The sequence below is a fragment of the Oncorhynchus tshawytscha genome, linkage group LG01 (assembly GCF_018296145.1).
Source record: "Oncorhynchus tshawytscha isolate Ot180627B linkage group LG01, Otsh_v2.0, whole genome shotgun sequence".
NCBI lineage: Eukaryota > Metazoa > Chordata > Actinopteri > Salmoniformes > Salmonidae > Oncorhynchus > Oncorhynchus tshawytscha.
The window spans coordinates 56,480,618-56,506,735 of NC_056429.1; the positions used below are offsets into that span (position 1 = coordinate 56,480,618).

At 46.7% G+C, this 26,118-nt stretch overlaps 1 protein-coding gene across 7 annotated transcripts in view; it reads right to left on the reverse strand.

Annotated features, from left to right (window-relative positions):
* The window catches only part of LOC112253735 (inactive ubiquitin carboxyl-terminal hydrolase 54), a 119,321-nt gene that overhangs the window by 3,972 nt on the left and 89,231 nt on the right, over positions 1 to 26,118 (reverse strand). For 5 of the 7 annotated variants that reach the window (XM_042323380.1, XM_042323383.1, XM_042323393.1 and 2 more), the window contains 14 exons: positions 22,749 to 22,854; positions 20,526 to 20,672; positions 19,892 to 20,041; positions 17,746 to 17,914; positions 17,275 to 17,460; positions 15,504 to 15,680; positions 14,463 to 15,057; positions 14,186 to 14,319; positions 12,467 to 12,628; positions 11,717 to 11,836; positions 9,609 to 9,810; positions 7,791 to 8,764; positions 7,527 to 7,648; positions 823 to 954 (listed from right to left, as the gene is read on the reverse strand). In XM_042323380.1, coding sequence (XP_042179314.1) covers positions 823 to 954; positions 7,527 to 7,648; positions 7,791 to 8,764; positions 9,609 to 9,810; positions 11,717 to 11,836; positions 12,467 to 12,628; positions 14,186 to 14,319; positions 14,463 to 15,057; positions 15,504 to 15,680; positions 17,275 to 17,460; positions 17,746 to 17,914; positions 19,892 to 20,041; positions 20,526 to 20,672; positions 22,749 to 22,854 — 3,376 coding nt within the window. Of the gene's footprint in view, positions 1 to 822; positions 955 to 7,526; positions 7,649 to 7,790; positions 8,765 to 9,608; positions 9,811 to 11,716; positions 11,837 to 12,466; positions 12,629 to 14,185; positions 14,320 to 14,462; positions 15,058 to 15,503; positions 15,681 to 17,274; positions 17,461 to 17,745; positions 17,915 to 19,891; positions 20,042 to 20,525; positions 20,673 to 22,748; positions 22,855 to 26,118 lie in introns of those variants that run through there. The other 2 variants (XM_042323386.1, XM_042323402.1) reach the window with 2 other exon arrangements.

The following is a 26,118-nucleotide window of genomic DNA, read 5'->3' on the forward strand; positions in this document are numbered from 1 at the left end:
GTTTGAGAGTGAGAGAGAGAGTGTGAGAGAGAGAGTGTGAGAGAGAGAGAGTGTGAGAGAGAGTGAGTGTGAGAGAGAGTGAGTGTGAGAGAGAGAGTGTGAGAGAGAGAGAGTGTGAGAGATCCACCACAAGGTGAGAATACCCAGCAGTTGTGAGGCAGGAGGGAGATGGGGATAAGAGGAAGACAGATGAGTTAAAACAGGTTGACAAGGGACCGCTGACCCACACTTCAGTGAAAACAACAAAAAAACAATAGTCAGGAGTTCAATGGCAGTACAAACCTCACCATCTATTCATATAATGCAACAGTGCCATGTCTAGTGCTGTTTTTTGTTCTTCAGCCAAAGAATGTAAGCTGAACACAAGGTTAAAAGCTTATTGGATTAACTAAATTAACAAAATCACCTTCGAGCATTTTGCAGAGTGAAGATCACGCCACTAGGGGCTCTATCACAGCACAACATGGCAGTTGCATTATGTGAACACCAGATGGCGTTATGACATTATGAAACCATCACATTCACTGGGAGGGAGGTGTGATGATGATGATGAGGTACATTGATGGTACATGACATGATGATGTAATGATGTGCTCACCCAAGGTAACACAGACAGCACTGAGTGGGATTGACAGCTGTGGCCTTTCCCAGTCAGGAACTGAGGCTCACGTGTGAGGCTCTGTGTTTGTGTGTATGACATATGCACACTGTGTGTGTGTCTGTGTGTGTGTCTGTGTGTGTGAGAGAGAAAGTGTGTGTGTGTGTGTGTGTGTGTGTGTGTGTGTGTGTGTGTGTGTGTGTGTGTGTGTATGTGTGACTCACAAAGCTGCGGGAGGGGGTGAGGAGTTCGGGTCGGCCCCCTATGACGGTGCCACTCAGACTGCGGGCAATGCGGCGGAGGTTCTCAGCACTGTAGTTCTTGTCATCTCCCAGTGGTCGCTCACATGACCCAGGCTACAGGGACACAATAAACACATTGTGTCAAACACACTCCTACACACACACATGCACAACAGGGCTCAACATTCAGGGCTGCCCGCTGGCCTGGCATGTTCTGCTGAGCTCATCGGGCCAGTTAATCAAGCTTTCATATGGCTCGCTTGGGCAAGTACATTTTCAAACTACAAAACAGACAAATAATATTGTATATTTCATCCTTGACAATCTTCCCGACGTCAGACACTCCACACTTGCTTTCAATCAGCATTCGGTTTCCAGGCATGAATGTCAAACTCTCCCTCTCGAGTGACCTAGGCTACGTCCAGGCTACTCGAGCCAGACCAATTTCAGCAGAGGCAGGAAGCCCGTCAATTCAGTCCTTAACCTGCTTTTCAGTCTTTGATAATATAAGGCATCCCACACAGCAATGTCACTATTAGCAAAGAAAGGTTTACGTTGGCCTAGGACTACACTATGGAGCTGCTTGTCATGGCATGACAATTATTTACACAGCTCACTTGTTGGCTAGATACAGGAAGAAATAACAGTGTATTAGGCATAAATAAATAAAATATAGGTGTGGGTTCAAAACATTCAAATTTGTGTCAAACAGCATACATATCCGATAAATAGCCCATTAAGAAATAGATGTGGGATTCAGATCTGAATCAGAGCGTGCCAATCATGGTCCGTGCTATACGGGATCCTGCCCCAAGTGGTGATGGAAAGGGTTAAAGTTAGGGCTATGATTTGGGTCATGGTTAGGGTAAGGGTTAAGGGTTTGTCAGATGACATTGGGAAAAAATGTAAGCGTACAAACTAGGCTACGAGTGAAAGGGCGAACATTAAATAATTATGATAGTAATTATTATAGTAGAAAATAGAGAGGGAGAGAGAGACCGAAACAATGTTTCTTATCCGTGACAAGTGCCTGGTAAAAAAAGAGAAAAGCAGGACGATGGAGGATGAGCTAAAAGGAAAATGACAGGGAGAAAAAAAAGAGTGAGGAAATTTCAGCCTTTAACCACGTTTCCATCCACAGTTTTTCTGGGTGTAAAGTCATACCATATTTACGACAGCTGTAATGGAAACGGGAAGTTTCGGTACGATTTCATGAATGCCTAATGATCATTTGTTTGTTCGACATGACGGGGACCTATTTGTTTGTGCAGTAAAAATATTTCATGCCGAAAAATGGCAATGCCTTTATATGTAAATATTTATATAATAGGTCTAACCATCTTATTGACATAAGCTTGGATGATATGGTGTGTGGTCCTTCCACTATGACTCGGGAAACCATGCACTTTATTAGGCTACAGATTAAATAAATTATGATGAACCTCACATGGTGCTCCTTTCCAATAACTACCGAGGGTCTTATTCTGGAAACATGATGACTGATGCTTGGTAGAGTTGAAAATGCGAAACAATTAATTTTGGATTTTTATTTGGTACATGAAAATGTGCGCGAAAAAGTACAATGTGTGCACGATCACGCACTGATTTTTGTCCATTTGTTGGAAACACACCACTAGCTAGGTTTCCATACAATTTGAGACAGATTTTCATCTACACACACAGTGTGCATAAACAATATCCACATTTTCCCACCAGAGATGTTTTCATCAAACTGACTTATTGTGGATCAAATTCTGTGCGTAATGACGTAGTGCACATCAAAATACCTTTTGCGGTTAAATTTCTATGTTCTGAATGAAAAACACAACTTAAATTCCATCACATTTTCTACGCTACTGATAGTCTGTCACAAAAACTGTTGTGTTATCGGTGGCGTGTATTCATGGATACCAAGGGAAACAAGCAAAAAGTTGACCAATAAAAAAATACATAAACATAAAATAACTGATATTTTGTCTCTCTGTGTTTCATAATTTTCCTTCAATTCGCAAGAGGCTGAATGTATCTCACCGGAGAAAGCATCCAAGCCAGTGAAACAGCGTCCCTCTGTCTTTCTATGTGTAGGCCATCTATCTGATGTTGTCTGGTCCAAACGAGTATGACATTGTTGTTGCCCGTAGCATTGAATGGAATGCAAGGGAAACCGGCGAGCATTTGGACTCCCTTGATAAAAAAGTATTCCAAATTTGCCCATCAGCGTTGAGCTAAACTGAGCGAGCTCAACTAAATGATCCTGACGCAGCAAAAAAAAGTGTCAAGGGAAGCCAGCTTGGATTTTGAAGTCACTCCTATAATATCGCATTGAGAGCATACATCATTGACAGAAACAACTTGAATTGTTGCATCTCATTGTGTTGTCCTCTGGTGTCTAGCTAGCTAGCTAGTTATCCCTTTCCTAAATTAGCCATGGATGGAGATAGGGATTTGGACTTGTGGTTTTACTTAATTCTCCATAATGCATTACTTAATTCTCCGTAATACATGAATTCTCCATTAATTAATACATCGCTGTGCCCCTGGTCTGAGAGGATGGAAGTTCAATATGTAGAATGCTAATGTTAACTAGCTAACGTTGCCCATGAATGGAAGTTAGGCTAGTGAGCAAGTATTTTAGCCAGTTAGCCTAGGACAACAAAAAAATAAAACGTGTACTGTATGACAGAGTGATAGACTGTTTCATCAACATTGAAGAGAGGAGGATGGCATTGGCGTTTCTCTACATGTAGGGTCAGTCAACATAAGTTTCTACTTGCACAAACGTGCACACACACACACACACACACAAATCAGAAGCATGGACAGCCACATTATATTTAGCTTACGTTGATTGGGGCTCAATTGTTTTTGGTATCTTTTAGTTGTCAATGTAATAGACTAAGCAGAGGTGATTTGATGATGTTGAAATGTTGAAGTTGAAATGGTGCTGGAATAGTTGAGGCAGACCATTATTTATTGGTGATCCTGTCACTGTTAACATGCCCAATTGTGACCACAATGTACCGAAATCATGAATTTCTCCAAATGCATACTGAGAATCAGTATATATTGTTACATTTTCTCCTTCCGTCAACCTACAAGCCTCGGCCAATGCATGTAACTCCGCCTCCTGGGCTGACACCGAGGCTGACAGTGGGCCAGCCTTCGCTATTCCTCTGTCATCACACACAGCGTACCCCATTACTCTCTTCCCTTCTGTGGTCATGTAACTAGAGCCATCTGGATACAATACTTTTCCCCATTCCAATGCTGTCTCTTGCAAATCAGGCCTAGGTTTTGGAGTAATCTGATCTGGGATACATGTGTGCCATTCACCCTCCTCAGGCAACGGCATTACCGACACAGGATTCAAAGCACCAATCTTATGAAATTGTAGATGTTCCCCAGTTAACGTTAACTCCCATTTTGTCCATCTGTGGTTCTAAATAAATAGTTGTTGCAAAATAATCCTGTTTTTACTTTGCCATTTTGGGGTATTGTGTGAAGATTGATGAGGGGGAAAAAACAATTTAATCATTTTTAGAATAAGGCTGGAACGTAACAAAATGTGGACAAAGTCAGGGGGTCTGAATACTTTCCGAAGGCACTGTACACTATTTATGATGGTGTATATCAACATCATCATCCCGGACACCCTAGACCCACTCCAATTCGCATACCACCCCAACAGATCCACAGATGACGCAATCTCAATCGCACTCCACACCTGGACGAAAGGAACACCTATGTGAGAATGCTGTTCATTGACTAGAGCTCAGCGTTCAACACCATAGTGCCCATTAAGTTCATCACTAAGCTAAGGACCCTGGGACTAAACACCTCTCTCTGCAACTGAATACTGGAATTCCTGACGGGCCGCCCACAGGTGGTTAGGGTAGGCAACAACACATCTGCCATGCTGATCCTCAACACGGGGGCTCCTCAAGGGTGCGTGCTTATTCCTCGCCTTTACTCCCTGTTCACCCACGGCTGCTTGGCCAAGCACGACTCCATAAAGTTTGCTGACGACACAACGGTGGTAGGCCTGATCACCGACAACGATGAGACAGCCTATAGGGAGGAGGTCAGAGACCTGGCAGTGTGGTGCCAGGACAATAACCTCTCCCTCAACATGAGCAAGACAAAGGAGATCATTGTGGACTACAGGAAAAGGAGGGCCAAACATGCCCCCATTCATATCGATGGGGCTGTAGTGGAGTGGGTCGAGTTTCAAGTTCCTTGGTATTTTTTAAATATTTATTTATTACCTTTATTTAACTAGGCAAGTCAGTTAAGAACAAATTCTTATTTTCAATGACGGCCTAGGAACTGTGGATTAACTGCCTGTTCAGGGGCAGAATGACAGATTTGTACATTGTCAGGTCGGGATTTGCAACCTTTCGGTTACTAGTCCAATGCTCTAACCACTAGGCTACCCTCCTGCCCCAGGTATCCACATCACAACAAACTATCATGGTCCAAACACACCAAGAAAGTCGTTTAGAGGGCACGACAATGCCTTTTCCCCCTCAGGACACTGAAAAGATTTGTCATGGGTCCCCAGATGGAGAGCATCCTGACCGATTGCATCGCCGCCTGGTATAACTGCTCGGCATCCGACCGTAAGGCACTACAGAGGGTAGTGCGTACAGCCCAGTAAATCACTATGGCCAAGCTTCCATTCAGGACCTATATACTAGTCTCAGAGGAAGGACCCACAAATTGTCAAAGACTCCAGTCATAGACTGTTCTCTCTGCTACCATGCAGCAAGCGGTACCAAAGCACCAAGTCTAGGTCCAAAAGGCTCCTCAACAGCTTCTACCCCCAAGCCATATGACTGCTGAACAATTAATCAAATTGCCACCCACACTATTTACATTGACCCCCCCTGTTTTACACCGCTGCTACTAGCTGTTTATTATCTATGCATAGTCCCTTTACCCCCACCTACATGTACAAATTACCTTGACTAACCTGTACCCAGCACATTGACTCGGTATCGGTAACCCCTGTATATAGCCTCGTTATTGTTATTTTATTGTGTAACATTTTATTATATTTTTTACTTATGTTTATTTTGTAAATATTTTCTTAACTCTATTTCTTGAACTGCATTGTTGGTTAAAGGCTTGTAAGTAAGCATTTTACGGTAATTCCTGTTGTATTCGGCACATGTGACAAATAAAATATGATTTGATTTTATAAAAGTCACCTAGTCGGGCCTCCCGAGTGGCGTAGTTGTCTAAGCCACTGCATCGCAGTGCTAGCTGTGCCACTAGAGATTCTGGGTTCGAGTCCAGGCTCTGTCGCAGCTAGCCATGACCGGGAGACCCATGGGGCGGCGCACAATTGGCCTAGCGTCATCCGGGTTTGGCCGGCAGGGGTGTCCTTGTCCATTCGTGCACTAGCGACTCCTGTGGTGGGCCCGGGTGCAGTGCACGTTGTGCAGTGCACGTTGTGCAGTGCACGTTGTGCAGTGCACGTTGTGCAGTGCACGTTGTGCAGTGCACGTTGTGCAGTGCACGTTGTGCAGTGCACGTTGTGCAGTGCACGTTGTGCAGTGCACGTTGTGCAGTGCACGTTGTGCAGTGCACGTTGTGCAGTGCACGTTGTGCAGTGCACGTTGTGCAGTGCACGTTGTGCAGTGCACGTTGTGCAGTGCACGTTGTGCAGTGCACGTTGTGCAGTGCACGTTGTGCAGTGCACGTTGTGCAGTGCAGACTGCAACTACCAATTGGACACCACGAAATTGGAGAGAAAGAGGTATAAAAAAATACATATAAATATATTTTTTGAAGTCACCAGTTTCCCCATTAGCTCAGTAATCTCACAATGGCCATCAGCACAGCTGTCTGCGAAAGGGGATTGTCCTGCAAGTCAAGTATCGCAACCGACTGGAGTTCCTCTCTGGCGACAACTCAGCTCAGCCGCATCATCACAATTGAGGGACTAGACCTTGATGAATTCAACGCAGAGCAAGTTGTTCTGAGGTGGTAGGGGTCTGGGTCTGCCAGCTAGATGCCCAGGGTTCACTGCTTGGGGAGGAAGATAGAACTAGCCAACAGAAGAGGCTCTGGAGAGAGAGCTTGAGGAGTTTGAGACGAATGGGGGGAGGAAAGTAAGAATGGGGGGGGCCTATCAAATTCACACAATGACATGCTTTTCACGAATATATTCCTTTTAACAAAATGTTATTACAGTGTCTTTTATCACAGGGCATCATGTTGAGTCCGGGTCATCCTCTGACAAAACAAGACTGCAGTCTGACCTCCATTGATAATCAGAGCCCAGCACCCAATCAAAACAGTTATGAATATGCGTTTTTGTTATGCTGCATCACCACACCAATACAATATGGGCCAGTGGTTACAATGTTGGAGCCAGTAACCTTGAAAAGCCACTGACCCGGTGTGCCACTGGCAAATTTACCTGAATGTCAAGCCCTGCAAAAAAACATGCATGTACAGACACAGGGACTGATGCAAACACACGCCAGTCCGCCTACACACGTCACTCAGATACAACCTTCACACATCAGCACCAAATCACCAAGCAGCCTCAACACACACAGCTTGGAACACTCATCACCACACACAGCCCTGAAACTCAATCAGCCACATGTAGGACAATACACACACACACCACACACACACACACACACACACACACACACACTGTGGATGCCAACCTTGTTGTGTTGTGTGGGGCTGCTGGTGTAGCCTGGCGTTCTGTAAGCATGTCTCTCTAACTCGGCTGTGGGAGTCTTGGAGCGGCCAGGTGCAGTCAGCCCAGACAACAGCTTTCTAGCTGCTGCAGATACAACACAGAGACACAGTATTAGTCACGGACAGCTCTCACCCACTTACATTTTTATCCCTCATCATATCGAGCTTGTTTCTATTTTTATTTTTTACAGTTGTACCATACATCACTGGTCAGTGAGTATACTTACGTTGCTTGTTGGCAGTGGGCTGGGGGCTAACTCCGCTTGGGGCCCGGGGCAGGCTGGTGGCCTGAAGGCTCGCCTGGTACAGAGAGTCTAGCTCCGACAGCTCCTCACAGGGTGACCCAACCACCGCCTGGGAGTTGTAGTAGCGGGTCACATTCTCTGCCCAGCGCTCCACTGGCATGGCGGCACCTGGCCTGTAGTTCCCAGACGCTGGGGAAGGGGTCCACCCTGGTCTGATGGGGGTGGAAGGTGGGCAGTGGGAGTCTGTAGGAGGGGCGTAGAAGGGGGAGTCGAAGGCGGCCGGCTGGTCCAGGCTCCAGCCGGACCAGTTACGGGTGGGAGGGGGAGGAGGAGGGCCGAGCCTAGAGGTGTTGGAGGAGATGGGGACAGGGGAGCTGTGGTTCTGATGGGCTGGAGGAGGCTGAGAGGGGCCCAGGGCTGGCCGTCTGGAATAGGCATCCTCCATGTTGGTGTCGCCCCTTTCCTCTGAGGTGTGGCTGACTGGAGAGGGTGTCCTGGAGTGCGGGCGTGGGGTGGGCAGAGTCTGGGTTGGGGGGTTACTGTTCCAGTGTGAGGGTGCAGCTGGCTGGTGGTTGGGCAGGGCTGGAGTCTGGTCATGGCCTCCCTCAGTAAAGCTCTCGTCCCGGCCACTCACACACAGGGCAGGCAGGGACACGGTAGCGTGCATGTGGAGGGGTCTCACATGAGTACAAGAGTTATCTAGCACGCCTGACATCTCCAGTCCTTCCCGGCGCCCCCACACCTCCGCCATGAACCCCCCCGTGGGTGACCCTGTGTGAGGGCTCGGGGGCATAGTGACAGGGGGGTGGCTCAGGGGCTCAGGGAGTGAGTTTGTGCTGGATGGGAGGGGCTTAACGTAGAGAGGAGAAGGCGTGTTTCTGGTGGCTTCCGGGACTGCTTGTGGTTGGTCCTCCTGGGCGTCTGTCAACAGTATTTGGATTGGGACAGGCTGTTCACTAGGAAGGAGGAGGAAAGAGGCTCATGTTATGGGCTGGTTAGTGATTGATGACGAGGCATCTCTCCCATGTCTTTGCTCTGAAACAGAGGAGGATTTTGTATTGTTTACAATACATTACTAAATACTACTTTTTATACTATACACATGTTCTAGGTCTAAAATGTTAGTTGGTGTGTGTGTGTGCGCATGTCAGTGTGTCCATGGGAGTCCGTGTGTGCGGGTATGTGAGTTGACTGTGCATGCGTGCGAGTTAGTGTGTGTGTGTGTGATGTTCCTGTAACAGATGGACATTTTCGAGCTTCGGCACAGGTGAGCCACGGGGGTGGCTCAGAACCGGACCCCTGGAAGAGGCACTCGTGTCTGTGGACCCCCAAGGACCAGGACTCACAGCAACCTCCACAATAACTAAAGAGTAAACACCCGCACACACAACCCTCCAAACAACACAGCAGCACGAGCTACACTGAATAAGAGACGGCATTAGCAAATATTTGAAAACCTTAAAACACCAGGGTAAAATTGTGTGTTTGGAAAAAATGATGCTGTATTAATGGTTAGATGTAGGAATCAGATTAGCACACATAGACCTACTGTAAAGAACCTAGGTTAAAGAAAACAAAACAGCATTTCTCCCTTTGTCTGTAGGCACATTGAACACATACTTACAAATCAATGGTGTCTTTCCTATACTACCTGCAAAGCATGTTGCATGTTAAAGAATAAACCAGGACTGTGTGATCCCTTGTTCCACTCCTTCCAGAGTCACATGAGGAGCTCAGCCACAGGTGAGGTCAGGTGGGGGATGGGAGTCACAGGACACAGACAGGAGACAGTGCTGGTACCTGGGGGGGCCCTGGGGAGAGGGACAGGGCTGATCCTGCTTCTCTGTCTGCTCCTGATCCTGTTGCTGGGGTCTGTCTTCCTGCTGCTGCATGCGCTGCTGCAGGCCCCGCGCTCTCCTCATGCACTTTTGCAGCCGGGCCTCAGCCACTGTCCTGCTATGGGTGTTAGCGCCACCCTCATGCATGGGAAGCCTGAGTTTAGCTACAGGGTGAAAAAAAGGGAAGGAAAGCAGAAAAGAAAAAAATATAGAAAAATGCAGAAAATAAAGAGCTGCGTTATGGGGATGCATGCAAAAACACTTGGCACAAAATCAAATCATAGGATTAGACTGTTGAAATAATGACGTGGGTTTTGGGGTGGGGGAGGACACAAACAGGCACCACGCTTGGTGAGTAAAATGGATGTGTGTGTGTTGTAAATTAAAATGGGCACAGGCTGATGATACACACGGGGGAAATTAAGATCCACAGTGACTCCTTACAAAATATTCTGTTCATTCGGCAAATGGTTAAATCATATAGAATAACGTTAAATTAATCAAATCAAAGTGAACTGTGTTAAGGAAAAACAATTCAATTGATAGTTTTAAGCTGAGCCCTTCCCTAGGCGCAATATAGCCAAGAAGACTGAGAATAAAATAATGGCGGTTCCTCGGTATTTCGACTCATATCACGGCGGCTGAACGGAGAAATATAGCGGCTATTTTTAAAACACTTTGCCTTGGTTAGCGGGCGAAATATCTTTAGTTCAGACGTTTTTAGTAATCGACTTGACTTGCTGTAGATCTTAAAGGGAGAAATGGAGGAATGGGCTTTATGTGACGAGGGGATAGTGGGGTGCCAGACAAGGGTAATTGTGTGTGTGTGTGTGTGTGTGTGTGTGTGTGTGTGTGTGTGTGTGTGTGTGCATTCCTCAGTGGACGAGTCAGGAGATTCAAACACACATTCAAGACGCTCACGACAGAGACAGTGAAACTGTGAAAGTCACATCGAAACACAGAGACATTAGGAAACGAGGACAAACACAGACAGAGAGACCACACTAACAACAGACTCACTGCCATGTTGACATAACAGACCCAGGCCACATTGTCCTAAATGAGCCCTGGGAAGACTTGGTTGTCATAGAGCTGGGTTCCCCACCCTGACCCCTCCCACTCTGTGCTACCAGGCAGGATAATAACCACGGTGATGGGTAAACATCCCTCGTTTCATTATCAGACAGGGATGGTTGGTAGGCAGAGGCCTGCTGACCTTATCAGCCGTCCCAAACTTGTGTTTAGACAGACTAAATTGTCTCTTCCCCTAGTCATTACTCATTCAAGACTGCTCCTGCTCATGTTTGCGGGGGGGTTCAGGACTCTAGTTCTAAGTCTGACTGGACAGAAAGCACAAATGTCAAGATATTTGGATAAAACAAGAGCTATAGTTGCGGGCACTAAAAGGGTTTTGCTAGGAGACGATAGAGCACCGTGTTGCACGCGCATTGCAGCAAGTATTCTGCCAATACCATAAAGTGGCACTCCAGTCTCATTTTCACCTCATTTACTTAACAAAAGGCACATCTCAACAGGTGGTCCAGGTAGGTTATGACATAGCACAAGTGGTGGGGTGGGCCTTCCCTCTATTGTTCTCTATTGCTCCTCAAGCAAAGGGCGAGGCCGGTGAAATCACAACTTCCCATCAGACCAACTCCTTGAATGCCCTACTCCTTGAACTTTGCAGTCTTGTCTACCCTTTAGAGTGTGTACTTTACTGTATTTATACTTGGGATATCGCTTTTCAACAGTAAAAAACATTTGTTTAATTGCTGGAGGTCATCTTTAGTCTTTTGGGTATAGATAGTCAGATGGCTGGTTCAAACCAAGTGACTCTGTGGCCTGAAAGTGGGTCTTTGTCATATAGGACCCTCCAGTCCACACCAAAGGTCAAATGACCACACCCTTCTTGCAGCATAGCTGTCTTATGCACAATAGTGGTAAGGACTACAGGTGAAGCCAACAGAGACACACATGGACAGACACACAGGTAGGTAGGTAGTGGTATGGAGTTCTAGCTGGTCGGCTGGGCTGGCAGCAGGCACAGGGAGGCAGGTCAGGGCTACTTACATACAGCTTCATTAACCACAGACAGAGCGGCGGCCACCTCGCCAGCCTGCTCCAGTCGCAGAGACTGGTCTAGCAGTAGCTCAGCGTCCGACACGCAGCGTTCATAGCCGTCCCCTTTGCCTAAGAAACACAGATATGCACAGACACCAAAAGTAAAGCTCTTTAAACACACCCAGAAAGATATTTAAAACAAAAAAGGCACACCATGGGGGGGTGGGGGTTGAGTTAATGATATGTCTTTGCAACCCTTTGAAGATGGAGGACTTATTGTTCACTTCAGAATCGCAGCAGGATCGCCTGACCTAAATCCGTGTACAAGCCCCACTAGTTCAATCCGATTTCTCTCCACTACAAAATGCAGCAAACATTCAAACTCGCTTTTTAACCCTTCTACGCTGTGACTGGGCCACTGGCCAGGCACACATTCTAACCATCTGAATGAGGAAACTTCCAATTGTGTGGGTGAGGGAACAATGCTCTTTTTTGTTAGACAACAGCAGTGCCATTAGTCAGCCCACTCAGGGTGCTTTCAACATGGAGCACTCAGACACCTGCTACATAAAGAGACACACACCCAAACCCAGGCGGTGTGGGGCAGGGCTGCCTCCGGAGAACAACTGATACAGCTCCCTGTTCTCTTCTGATTTTCACATGCTGTACTACAGTGGTCACCAACCCTGTTACTCATGGACTTCAGAGTGGAACTCCTCTAGCTGAGCAACCATGCTGGGGTTGGGTCTGGGGCCTTACCCTGGTTCTGTAGCTCGTCCAGGTCCATGAACTTGCTGGGTCTGGGGTTGAACCCCAAGGCGGCCTCCTTTTCCTTCTCCTTCCTCCTCTGTAACTCCTGCTCCCTCGCTCGCCTGGCCACCTCCTCCTGCAGCTCGTCCAGTTCGCTGCGGCCTTCTCCCACTGTGTGACAAACACACACGTTAATATCGTAGCTTTCTATAATGGTCCCTGTTCAATAGCCTGACAAGACAAGGCAGGGGGAAGAGGAGTGAGTGTGTACACTTTGAGCACACAAGAGATACAGAGATGAATTAACATAAACCATCTGCTCAGAGTTCATAATGAATATACAGTGAATTCGGAAAATATTCAGACCCCTTGACTTTTACCACATTTTGTTACGTTACAGCCTTACTCTAAAATTGATTAAATGTTTTTCCCCCCACATCAATCAACACACAATACCCCATAATGACAAAGCAAAAACAGGTTTTTAGAAATGGACAAATTTAATAAAAAACACAGAAATCTTACATATTACAATTACTCAGTACTTTGTTGAAGCACGATAGGCAGCGATTACAGCCTGGAGTCTTCTTGGGTATGACGATACAAGCTTGGCACACATGTATTTGGGGAGTTTCTCTCCTTTTATCTCTGCAGATCCTCTCAAGCTCTGTCAGGTTGGATGGGGAGCGTCGCAGTACAGCTATTGTCAGGTCTCTCTAGAGATATTCGACCGGGTTCAATTCCAGGCTCTAGCTGGGCCACTCAAGGACATTCAGAGACTTGTTCCGAAGCCACTCCGGCATTGTCTTGGCTGTGTGCTTAGGGTCGTTGTCCTGTTGGAAGATGAACCTTCAACCCCAGTCTGAGGTCCTGAGCGCTCTGGAGCAGGTTTTCATCAAAGATCTCGCTGTACTTTACTCTGTTCATCTTTCCCTTGATCCTGACTAGTCTCCCAGTACCTGCAGCTGAAAAACAATCCCCACAGCATGATGCTTCACTGTAGGGATGGTGCCAGGTTTCCTCCAGATGTGACGCTTGGCATTCAGACCAAAGAGTTCCATCTTGATTTCATCAGACCAGAGAATCTTGTTTCTCATGGTCTGAGTCCTTTAGGTGCCTTTTGGCAAACTCCAAGTGGGCTGTCATGTGCCTTTTACTGAGGAATGGCTTTTGTCTGGCCACTGTACCATAAAGGACTGATTGGTGGAGTACTGCAGGGATGGTTGTCCTTCTGGAAGGTTCTCCCATCTCCACAGAGAAACTCTGGAGCTCTGTCAGAGCTCATGGCTTGGATTTTCCTCTGCAATGGACTGTCAACTGTGGGACATTGTCTATACAGACAGGTGTGTGCCTTTCCAAATCATGTCCAATCAATTGAATTTACCACAGGTGGACTCCAATCAAGATGTAGAAGCATCTCAAGGATGATCAATGGAAACAGGATGCACCTGAGCTCAATTTCATAGCAAAAGGTCTGAAAACGTATGTAAATAAGGAATTTCTGCTTTATATTTGTAATAAATGAGCAAACATTTCTAAAAACCTGTATTATGTGTCGATTGATGAGGGAAAAAAATAATTTAATCCATTTTAGAATGAGGCTGTATCAAACGTGGAAAAAGAGAAGTGCGAATGCACTGTATACACCCCAAAACAGACACAACACCTAAAAAGACACTTTCCCACACACATTGTGGGAAACTCACTCACACACGGACTCAGACCTACCCAGGCTTATGTGGCTGTTGCCCCTGCATGAAGCCTTGACGTCCTGCAGGAGAGCACTGCTGCTCTTAGACTTGGGCACGGTGCGCCATGATGGACCTGAGCTGGAGCTGGAAGGCTTCTTCAGACCGGTGTCCCTGAGAGAGACAGACAGAGAAGTCAGTCATACAATACACAGTTCATCATGTAGCTGTCCGTATTTGTGAGTCTAGCCTTTTCGGATATGTGAGTTACTATCATCTAGAATCTTTCCTAGCAGTTTGTATATACTCTACTGTACCTATGTGTATTAGCAGCATTGGGTCCCTCGCTGAGAGGCATGTCCAGGCTAACAGGACTGTTACTGTTCCTCTCGCTGCTCTCATAGCCACTCTCCATCCTCTGGATGAGCCTGGGGGGCTGCTGCTCCATGTTATGGCCCCTGGGGTTCGGCAGGGTCCAGGAGGAGGCCATATTACCAAAGGGCCCCTGTCCTTGTCCAGTGACTGACCCTGTGGGGCCCTCGGCTGGGGCCCCACTGTCTTCAGGCAGAGTGGCCCCTAGGGGACTATACCCAGCCTGTCTACGTCTCTCCCTACTGAAGATACTGTCTATATTGAGGGCCTCTCTCCGGGGCCTCCAAGCCGGTCTGTATCGTCCGCCGGAGGAGCTGGACTTGGACTCACTGCTGGTGCTGTCGGCCTCCCAGTCTCTGGCCTTGGTGGTGGCCCCTGACTCGGCCCCTAGACCCCCAAGGGCCCCGGAGCCCGAAGAGGAGGCAGAGAGGGGGCGACTGTGGATGATGTTGCTCATGGTCTCCTTGAAATCCCTCAGTCGACTGGAGGAGGAGGACTTGGGTGCGGTGCGAGGTGCTTGTTGCTCCTTCAGAGTCTCCCCTATAGAAGCCAGGGAGACAGGAGAGAGGAGGGAGATGGAGGGAGGGAGACAGATAGAGAGTGGGAGATAAATACATTAGTGGTGTGATGTCATGTGTAGATGGGGAGGGGTGGAAAAAGCAAAAAAATAATAGGATGAAAGTGCAACGCGAGTGACAACATTGGTGATAACGGCTAACTGGACAGGACAAGAGAAAAATGGTAAGATACAAGATACCCTACTCCTGTACCTGTACCTGATCTTCTTGTTAAATATGTAAAACCCAAATACTATGAACTACCTGCGAAAGACTAGAGGCACTGATTCTGATGAGCTCTAAGCTGCTAGATACAGTATAGTCTCCTGAGTCATCATGCTCTTCTGTCATAGGTCACTTGTTCCCTGGCTCTGCCGTGTGATTGGTCCCTAGTCTCTTGGCTCTGCCGTGTGATTGGTTCCTTCGTACCCTCGCTGTGGTAACCAGCCGACGAGGCTTTGTCAGTCTTAGAGCCCCGGCTCCTCTCCTCAAGTCGCCTCGGACGACTAGAGCTCCGCTTCCTGTCACTGGCCCCGCCCTTCCTGTCCACTGTTCCGCCTTTCCTCAGAGAGTGGCACTGCACTGGCCCACTGTCCGTCACTTGGCCTTAGGGAGGAGATTTTTTTTATGACCGTTTACATGGTTACGACATGTGAAAAATGATGACACATAATTCATGATGAACATGATTGGGTAATGGCTGCGGCTTTAACCCTCTGTACAGTACATACAAATCTGTCTAGAGTATGTTTGGGTGAGCAATACATGCTTAAACCTAAGTAGTTGCACGTGTGCATACATTCAAGGTAAAAGCATGAATTAATACACAGTTTAGTCTGTGTATATAAGAGGAGGCTGGTGGGAGGAGCTATAGGAGGACGGGCTCATTGTAATGGCTGGAATGGATTCAATGGAACGTGGTTTCCATGTGTTTGATACCGTTCCAATCTACCACTCCAGTCTTTACAATGAGCCCATCCTCCTACAGCTCCTCCCACCAGCCTCTTTTGGTGCATAGGCTTGGGAGTATACTCTCTGTGTGTGTGTCAGTGTGTGTGTATGCGTGCAAGCATGCGCCTGCGTGCATGTATGTGACTGTGTGTGTCTGTGCATACTTATGTGTTTGAGTGAGCTACAGACCATATTCATGTTTGTTTGTGCATATATATCTACCCTGTCTGTGTGTGTGCATATATATCTTCCCTGTCTGTGTGTGTGCATATATATCTACCCTGTCTGTGTGTGTGCATTATATCTACCCTGTCTGTGTGTGTGCATATATATCTACCCCGTCTGTGTGTGTGCATATATCTACACCGTCTGTGTGTGTGCATATATCTACCCCGTCTGTGTGTGTGCATTATATCTACCCTGTCTGTGTGTGTGCATATATCTACCCTGTCTGTGTGTGTGCATATATCTACCCTGACTGTGTGTGTGCATATATATCTACCCCGTCTCTGTGTGTGCATATATATCTACCCCAACTGTGTGTGTGCATATATATCTACCCTGTCTGTGTGTGCATATATATCTACCCTTGTGTGTGTGCATATATATCTACCCTGTCTGTGTGTGTGCATTATATCTACCCTGTCAGTGTGTGTGCATATATATCTACATTGTCTGTGTGTGTGTGTGCATTATATCTACCCTGTCTGTGTGTGTGCATATATATCTACCCTGTCTGTGTGTGTGTGCATTATATCTACCCTGTCTGTTTGTGTGCATATATATCTACCCTGTCAGAGTGTGTGCATATATATCTACATTGTCTGTGTGTGTGTGTGCATTATATCTACCCTGTCTGTGTGTGTGCATATATATCTACCCTGTCTGTGTGTGTGTGCATTATATCTACCCTGTCTGTTTGTGTGCATATATATCTACCCTGTCAGAGTGTGTGCATATATATCTACCCTGTCTTTGTGTGTGCATATATATCTACCATGTCTGTGTGTGTGCATATATATCTACCCTGTCTGTGTGTGTGTGCATTATATCTACCCTGTCAGTGTATTTGCATATATATCTACCCTGTCAGTGTGTTTGCATATATATCTACCCTCTCTGTGTGTGTGTGCATTATATATACCCTGTCTGTGTGTGTGCATATATATCTACCCTGTCTGTGTGTGTGCATATATATCTACCCTGTCTGTGTGTGTGCATGCTATTCCTGAACTCCTCCTCCTACTACCTGTGGTCTCCAGGCTGCTGCGGGAGGCTGTGTCGTTGTCTGGGTTACAGATGACGGTTCCCTGGGAATCGGAGGAGAAGTGGCTGGCCATGGACTCATGGTGAGAGTGGGAGTGGGAATGCTTGTAGGAGTAACTGTCTGTCGACGAGTCGGTGCGCGTGTCACTGGAGATGGACGGCTCGCGGCCTGAAGACCACAGCATGACAGCGGAACAGATGCAGACAGCCATCAGAGATAATAACGAGAAGCAAGAGAACACACAAGCCCTTAATCAGAACAGTACAGAGAGCAGGAAACAACCGCTTCAAGAAGGAGAAACACGTGGTGTATAAATTGCATTTGTTTTACTTTAACTACTAGTTCCATTTGAAAGAAGAAGGAAAAAAATACTATTTGAACACAGGTGTGGTAATGCAACAGCCATTCTGTGCGTGTAGCAAGTGATCTTGTGTGACGCGAGGCGTCTCGTACCCGAGTCCTCGCTGTCGTAGTAGGACCTGTTGAAGTGGTGCAGGTCCAGGCGGGAGGGCAGGTCCTGCACTGACACGGGCGTCCCCCGGGGGTCAGCGTAGAGCAGTAGCAGGGGCTGGTAGTGGCCCTTGATGCACCGAAACACCACGTCCTTCCACTTGGGCCCGATCTGCCGGGAAGAGAGGAAACTATGTCACGACTTTCCAGGAAACTCAAAAAAGGGGGTTAGACCTGCGCATTCAGGCCCATCCCTGAAGTGAAATCTCAAACTGTTCAGGAAGAGTCAAACAGACACCCAGAAAAGTACACACAGAGCGAAGCGAGTGAGCTCACAAAAGAATGCGAGTTAGTCAAGACCACAGTTACAGTACAATAGCTACGGCTAACATTAACACGACTCTGTAAGCGCCAGAGGGGCCATTTTCCAACCCCTCTTACCCCAACCTGGTTTTCCCGAATGCACAACGAACGCTCTGCCCTCGCTCAGCACAGGAATCTGTGACAGGAAGTCCCGATAGCCCTATCATATCAGAAAAGTGTGTGTGTGTGTGTGTGTGTATGCGTATAAGCGTATGTGTGTGTGTTTGAAAGCGCAAATGTGTGTGTGGGTCTACAGAGGTGGACGCTTTGCTCTAGCTCTCTATTGGCCACGCCCTCCTGTCCAGCTGGCCAGATAAACAATAGAGGGATATCCTTGTTTTCAGGCCACTTTTGTCCAAACCCTTACTGGCTCACGTGCTGGCTTTACACACACACAGACAGAGAGAGACAGAGAGAGAGAGAGAGAGAGAGAGAGAAAGAGAGAAAAGCTGCTTTGTATGCCACTGCCCAGGAGTGAACGTACAGCACAGACATTTATGTGACTAAAGCCATGATAGGAGAGGGGAGAGGGGAAATGAGCGAGAGAGGAGAGAGAGAGAAAGGAAAGGGGAGAAAAGGGAGAGAAGAAAAGGATAGAGGAGTGGGAAGAGGAAAGGGGAGACATTTTTAAAGAAAGTGGATGGACGGAAGGTGAAAGAGCCATGTCACTGGGGGGGGTGGACTAGGTAGAGAGATAGAGAGGAAAAGAGAGAGACGGGGATAGGTGCGAGCCAGAGCAGTGAGAGAAGGCCCGGTGCCCACAGAGCTGTGTGTCATTTCCTTCCCTCCGCCCGCTCCCAGGAGAGGTGGCGAGAGACACACACCACAGTTGGGCCAGCAGGCCAGGCATGTGGAACTAACTAACTAACGCCTCTGCTCAATGCTCCCACACCTCGTCACACAGAGAGGGGGACCTGACCTGGAACTAAAGGAGAAGCCAATCAGAACTCGCACCCATGACTGGCCACAACACTGCCGCAGTGTGAACCACCAATCAGAGTTCATCCAGATGACCTCATGTGACAGGCTTTGGGTTCCTCAGCAACTCTGCAGACCTCTCATTGTCCATGATAAGGACTGTGGCAGGTTACATGTGTCTCTCCATGAATTTTTGTACATAAATGTTGATTGTTGTTTTTGATGTAAATTTTGTCTGGCCTAAATATCCCCAGTAGGATAATAAAGTGAAGTAAACTATTCCTATGACAACTAATCCTCCTTGGGCTGTGATGACAACGCAGTCTGTGTCATCGATTAAAAATTGAGCAAAAACAACCCCAGCTCGCCAGTGAGTCAACGAGCGGGTGAATAATGTAAACTAATGGCGCTGGGGTGAAATTAGCGACAAACAGAGAGCGAGAGAGGGGGCTTTGAATAGAGCCCGACGGGCCACGCTTCTGTTTAGCAATGAAAGAAAACATCAGGTAATTCGCTGTTAAAAGATGAATGTCCTCTCCCACTTGACACAGCAACGGGAGAGAGAGACGGAGACAAAGACAATAAGCCGTAAAAGTGGAGGACTCTCAACTGAGAGGAGTCCAAAAACACTTGTATGGCTCAATGGTCTTTCTCACAGTAACATCACCCAAGTGAGGAGCAATGTATAGCCAAACATGGCCTGTAGGAAGAATAAAACACAGCAAACTACACAGTAAAAACAAATGGTTCATGTTCATGGTCAGGATTAGGGGTAAAGGAATCCCATCCTACATTAGTGAATAAGGTCAACTTCTCTAACCATTCACCCGGATGGATTGATTTATTTCATTTTTTTTTTTTTTTTTACCTCTTTGACATGTGCGTCGTCAAAGTACATCCACTTGCGTATCTTGGTCTGGAAGAAGAAGGTGGAGTAGTGTTTGCCGTAGTAACACACCATGCCCACCAGGTAGAGCTCTGCCTGCTTGGCCTTATCATCTGTTACTCTGTAGAAGAGCTGAGGGGGACAGCGGAGAGGACTCATGTTCAGCCCCATAGGGAAACAAAAAATACACTGTCCTGCAATATTGTATAGCTAAGTCATATCCCTACCCCCAGGGTACCCAAACAGACATCGGGAATATTGGTATCAGATCATAACACAACTCGCAGAAGTACCACTTCAGAAACGCTCCAGAGGTTCTCAAAGGTTAGCTCGCTTTTACAGCAGGTAAACACCTTGAAAAATTCATTAGTGTGGGAGATGGTGCCTGACTGTGTGTGTTGTGTCAGAGTATAGAGACATCAGACTGCTTTCTATCCACTCTGGTAGTCGGTGGCTAGAAACATTACAGCACACACAACCCAGTATGGCATAACTTAGTGGCATCTTCTGAAGAAAACTGTAAGAGTGAGTGTGTGTCTCCGTGTGTGTGTGTGTGTGTGTGTGTGTGTGTGTGTGTGTGTGTGTGTGTGTGTGTGTGTGTGTGTGTGCGTCTTACATCCCCCAGGCGCAGGCAAGTGCCCAGGCTGTGGATGACGTCCTCTGCCAGGTCTGAGTGGTCAGAGTCCCACACCAGACCTATGGTGATGATCTCTGGAGAATTCATAAGTACCCGACGAATACGCAGCTTCTCCCCACAGTTACTCTGAGGTAGGGAGAGAGAGAGAGAGAGAGAGAGAGAGAGAGAGAGAGAGAGAGAGAGAGAGAGAGAGAGAGAGAGAGAGAGAGAGAGAGAGAGAGAGAGAGAGACAGAGAGAGAGAGAGAGAGAGAGAGAGAGAGAGAGAGAGAGAGAGAGAGAGAGAGAGAGAGAGAGAGAGAGAGAGAGAGAGAGAGAGAGAGAGAGAGAGAGACAGAGAGACAGAGAGACAGAGAGAGAGAAAGAGACAGAGAGAGAGAGAGAGAGAGAGAGAGAGAGAGAGAGAGAGAGACAAGCAGAAAGAAAGAAGAGAGAGACAGAGTGAAGAGGAGGGGAGAAGAAAGGTAGGGGGAGAGAAGAGAAGGAGCAGAAAGAAAGAAGAGAGAAGAGGAGGGGGAGAAGGGGGGGGCAAGTGAAAGAGGGGGAAGTGAAAGAGGGGGACAAAAAGGAGACGCAAATTGAGCGTAATAAATCACAAATATAAACCCAAAATCCTCAAACAAACTAAAAAAAACTAAAACAAAGTCTACCATGACTCATTACGTTCCGAGTTGACAGTGATCTTCATCCATTTAGCTTTTTCAGTGTTGACTACAGTTCAATTCAGAGCACCCCTCATAGTGAGCTGTGTCTGAAAAGGTCAGCTGGCTGTAGGCCAATGACAACCCCCAATTCAAGTGTCACTTCTATGCCCATCACAGAGAGACAGCCTTCCTTTAGACAGAAACTCTACCCACACACTGGGCCCAGCAGCATGTGGGGTTCCTTCATAGAAGGTTACCACAGGACTCCTTTCACAGAGCTGATTTGGGCCAGAGCGGTACAGCGTGTGTGTTTTTGTTTGTTTGTTTGTATGTGTGTGTTTGCGAGGGAGAAGGACGCATGTCACCACATGCACCTGCCATCTTGACCTCCTTTGCCGGAGAGGGGCAAAATTCCCCCTTCTTTTGTGCGTTTCCCAGAAGTGAGGCTGGAAACAAGCGGGCGGCAGGCCCCCGGAAGGGCAACAATTGTGCACGCGCCAAATTTGACATAAACAGAGGAGACTTTCTCACAGCACAGGCGAGCACTGGGGTTTCTCACACACAGACCAGCGGGAGAAGCATCAAAGTCAGCCTATACTTAGCGAATAAAAACATATTTCTGGAAAAGGCCTGTAATTGTACAATACTGGGGCAGCTCGTTATGATTATGTCGACTCTGGAGTTGACCGTTAGAATGACCAGAGGCTTTAATGTTTGATAAAGATAAAGCTGGGAGGGAGTATCAGAATTATAAGAGTCATGTTTGACCTGGAGATTTCACATTTTAAAATGCTAATACTTTGAGCTGCTCATGTTGATCCATCCTGGTCCTTTCAGTTCCATTTCTAACCCAGAGATATTACAGTCGAAGCACTGAGGACTCCGTGGTGAGTTTGGCTGACCTCAGAATGGTGTTTACTGCCCATGTGATGCCATCAAGTCCCTCTGAACCGGTCCGCCCACACTCAACACAAGCCTCGGAGTTAGATTGTGTGTGTGTGTGTGTGTGTGTGTGTGTGTGCGCGTACGCAAGCGTGAAAGTCATAATATATTTCTTGACTAAAGAATCCTACAGGACATGAATATTTAACTTTTTTTTCACCATCATAAGTAAGAATATTTCTGGTGGGAGTGTAATATCTATTGTGGCTGTAATATAGTGTAATATAGTGGCTATCACAGTTCTCGTAGAGTCCATGGTGTGGAACAAGCTTTCTCCTAACAGCATGACAGCGGAGTCCCTGTTCATCGTCCAAAAAACGGCAGAAACTCTACCTCTTCAAAGAGTATCTTAAATAAACCCCACGGCACCCCCACGCAAAAATACTTTTTTTTTACCTGCACTTGTCTTTTCCTACTAGTACTGACTTTGTTGATAACTACTTTATTGTAGGGAAAATGTCCTTACTACGACGGTGATATCTGGTTGTCCCACCAAGCTATCTTAAGATGACTGCACTAATTGTAAGTCGCTCTGGATAAGAACGCCGGCTAAATGAGAATAATGTAAATGTACATTAATGGTACGGTGTGGTAAAGGGTTCTTGTATACCAACTCACCGGACAGTTGCGTAGGTCTCCCATAGTGCTGGCGTTGCGGAGCAGCTCTCCAAACATGTCTGGTGTGGGCTTGTCTTTACACTCCAGCATCCTCACCGCCTGGTTACTGTAACATGGGGAATACACAGACAACACACACTCAGACATCTACAGTGTGTGACAACACACACTCAGACATCTACAGTGTGTGACAACACACACTCAGACATCTACAGTGTGAGACAACACACAACTCAGACATCTACAGTGTGAGACAACACACACTCAGACATCTACAGTGTGAGACAACACACACTCAGACATCTACAGTGTGAGACAACACACACTCAGACATCTACAGTGTGAGAAAACACACACTCAGACATCTAGTGTGAGAAAACACACACTCAGACATCTACAGTGTGAGAAAACACACACTCAGACATCTACAGTGTGAGACAACACACACTCAGACATCTACAGTGTGTGACAACACACACTCAGACATCTACAGTGTGAGACAACACACAACTCAGACATCTACAGTGTGAGACAACACACACTCAGACATCTACAGTGTGAGAAAACACACACTCAGACATCTACAGTGTGAGAAAACACACACTCAGACATCTACAGTGTGAGAAAACACACACTCAGACATCTACAGTGTGACAACACACAACTCAGACATCTACAGTGTGAGACAACACACACTCAGACATCTACAAACACACACTCAGACATCTACAGTGTGAGACAACACACACAGGTTTTATGGGGAGCATCTACAGTGTGAGACAACACACAACTCAGACATCTACAGTGTGAGACAACACACACTCAGACATCTACAGTGTGAGACAACACACAACTCAGACATCTACAGTGTGAGACAACACACACTCAGACATCTACAGCTGTCCCTGATGAAGACAGCTTGTCTGTCGAAACGTTGGATATTAGGTTATTAAATTATTGCATCTGAGCTCCTAGAGTGTGCGGCTCTCCTTTCATTTGTAAAGAGTTCAATCAGACCAGAGAATCACTCAGAGAGTCCTTTAGGTGCCTTTTGGCAAACTCCAAGCAGGATGTCATGTTCCTTTTACTGAGGAGTGGCTCCTGTCTGATCACTACCATAAAGGCCTGATGGGTAGAGTGCTGCAGAGACGGGAGAACATTCCAGAAGGACAACCATCTCCACAGAGGAACTCTAGAGCTCTGTCAGAGTGACCATCGGGTTCTTGTTCACCTCCCTGACCAAGGCCCTTCTCCCCCGACTGCTCAGTTTGGCGGGGCAGCCAACTCGAGGAAGAGTCTTGGTGGTTCCAAACTACTTCCATTTAAGAATGATGGAGGCCACTGTGTTCTTGGGGACCTTCAATGCCACAGACATTTTTTGGTACCCTTCCCCAGATCTGTGCCTTGACACAACCCTGTCTCGGCATTCTATGGCTCTATTCAACCTTATGGCTTGGTTTTTGCTCTTGACATGCACTGTCAACTATGGGACCTTATATAGACATGTGTGTGCCTTTCCAAATCATGTCCAATCAATTGAATTTACCACAGATGGACTCCAATCAAGTTGTAGAAACATCTCAAGGATGATGAATGGAAACAGGATGCACCTGAGTTTAGTTTTGAGTCTCATAGGGTTTGAATACTTATGTAAATAAGGTATCTTATATATATATATATTACTAGCTAAATGTATAAAAAATTGTTTTCACTTTTGTCATTATGGGGTATTGCGTGTAGATTGATGAGGATTTTTATTTATTTAATATTTTTCAGAATAAGTCTGTAAAGTAACAAAGTGTGTAAAAAGTCAGGGGTTCTGAATACTTTCCGAATGCACTGTATATTGACAACAACAAAAATGATGAACAAGAACCTGTGCGAAAGAGAGGCTATGATATTGTAGCAGAGGCACACAATGTCTTATAACATGGAGTCTGAGCTTGGACATGGAGTCTGAGCATATCCAGATTTTTGCGGCCCAGTTTCATGGGCCTATTAGCCTCAAATGCATGAATTGGCACATCGAAACAACATCCCTGTCCCATACAACTGGTTGAGAAATGGAAGGGGAAGAGATATTGAACAGAGAGATCGACATGTATATCTGAATGTAGGCATACATTTAAGATATACAATATACCACACCTCCCAGTCCATGAATTCAACTTTGACCTACCAGCACCACCAACCCCTGTCACAGGACACTATCACCCACTTACCCCAAGGTGGCTCAAATGTAGATATCTTTTGTTAGAAATAACACTATATTTCCCTTGACGTAGTGATGCTGAATGGAAAAAATGGCTCAACTTAACCCACTCCACTCTACAGACTGTGTTAAATGTAAGCATCTTTCAGATAAAAACATCCTTCTAAAATAGAGAGCACTACAGCTACAGCCTTAACACTGGTGCTACTGATCATGTGACTGCAGGGCCTTAGACCAGTCTTTTGTCTACAAGGTGACTCTTTGTTCCGTTCCCATTCTCTCCAGGTCTCTCTGGGGCTCTGTCAAAGACACTCCAGGGTTATACTGTAACTCTGTGCTCTGGTGCAGGAGAGAGGCCTGTTATTGGCATATAAACCGTTGTCAGGATACAACATACTCCTCTGAGGGTTGTGGGGGGAGTGGGTGCGTGTGTGTGTGTGTGTGTGTGTGTGTGCGCGCGTGTGTGTCTGTGTGGGTGTGTCTCTAACAGATAGAGAGGGGCTGGTGTTGGGGATGTTGGGCTCATATCAGGGCCAAATAGCGTTGAGGAATTAGACAGAGCCCACACAGTACACCAAACAGACTAATCACATGGAAAATTATTGTAGACACTTCATCACTTTTGCATAAGAAGTTTGCTCATAACATAACAAGCACTCTGGGCTGACTGGCTGGCTGCTACAGCAGACGAAGAGACTGAGACTGGTGTTGGGCTCTCCTGAGGGCTTCGCTGCAGACATCGCCACAGCTGGAGACGCAGGCAGGCAGCCCCTGGCTCACTACAGCTAGTCCGCAGCCTAACGGAGGGAATGCAGGTGATTCATCCCTCCTTCCTCCTCCCACAGCCCAGAGAGGTTTGGTGGACAGCTCATACTGCCACAAAGAAGAAAGCTATTACCCGTTCCTAGGCGACCTGATATCTAACCTAGCGGGTTACTTCTCTTTAGAGGAGGAGAGAGAAAGCACATTCGGTCACCATTGTGTCTCTAGGCCGAGAGAGCGTTGATTTCTTTTGTTGCTCTGCTCCGTGGAAAAGAGACCGGAAAAGCTTTTCATTCTATCATCTGTTTGTGGAGTGAATGGAGCAAAATTCAATTGGAGAGCAGTGCCCATCAATTTTCACTTTCGTATAAAATGTGCAGTTAGTCAACTAGTCCG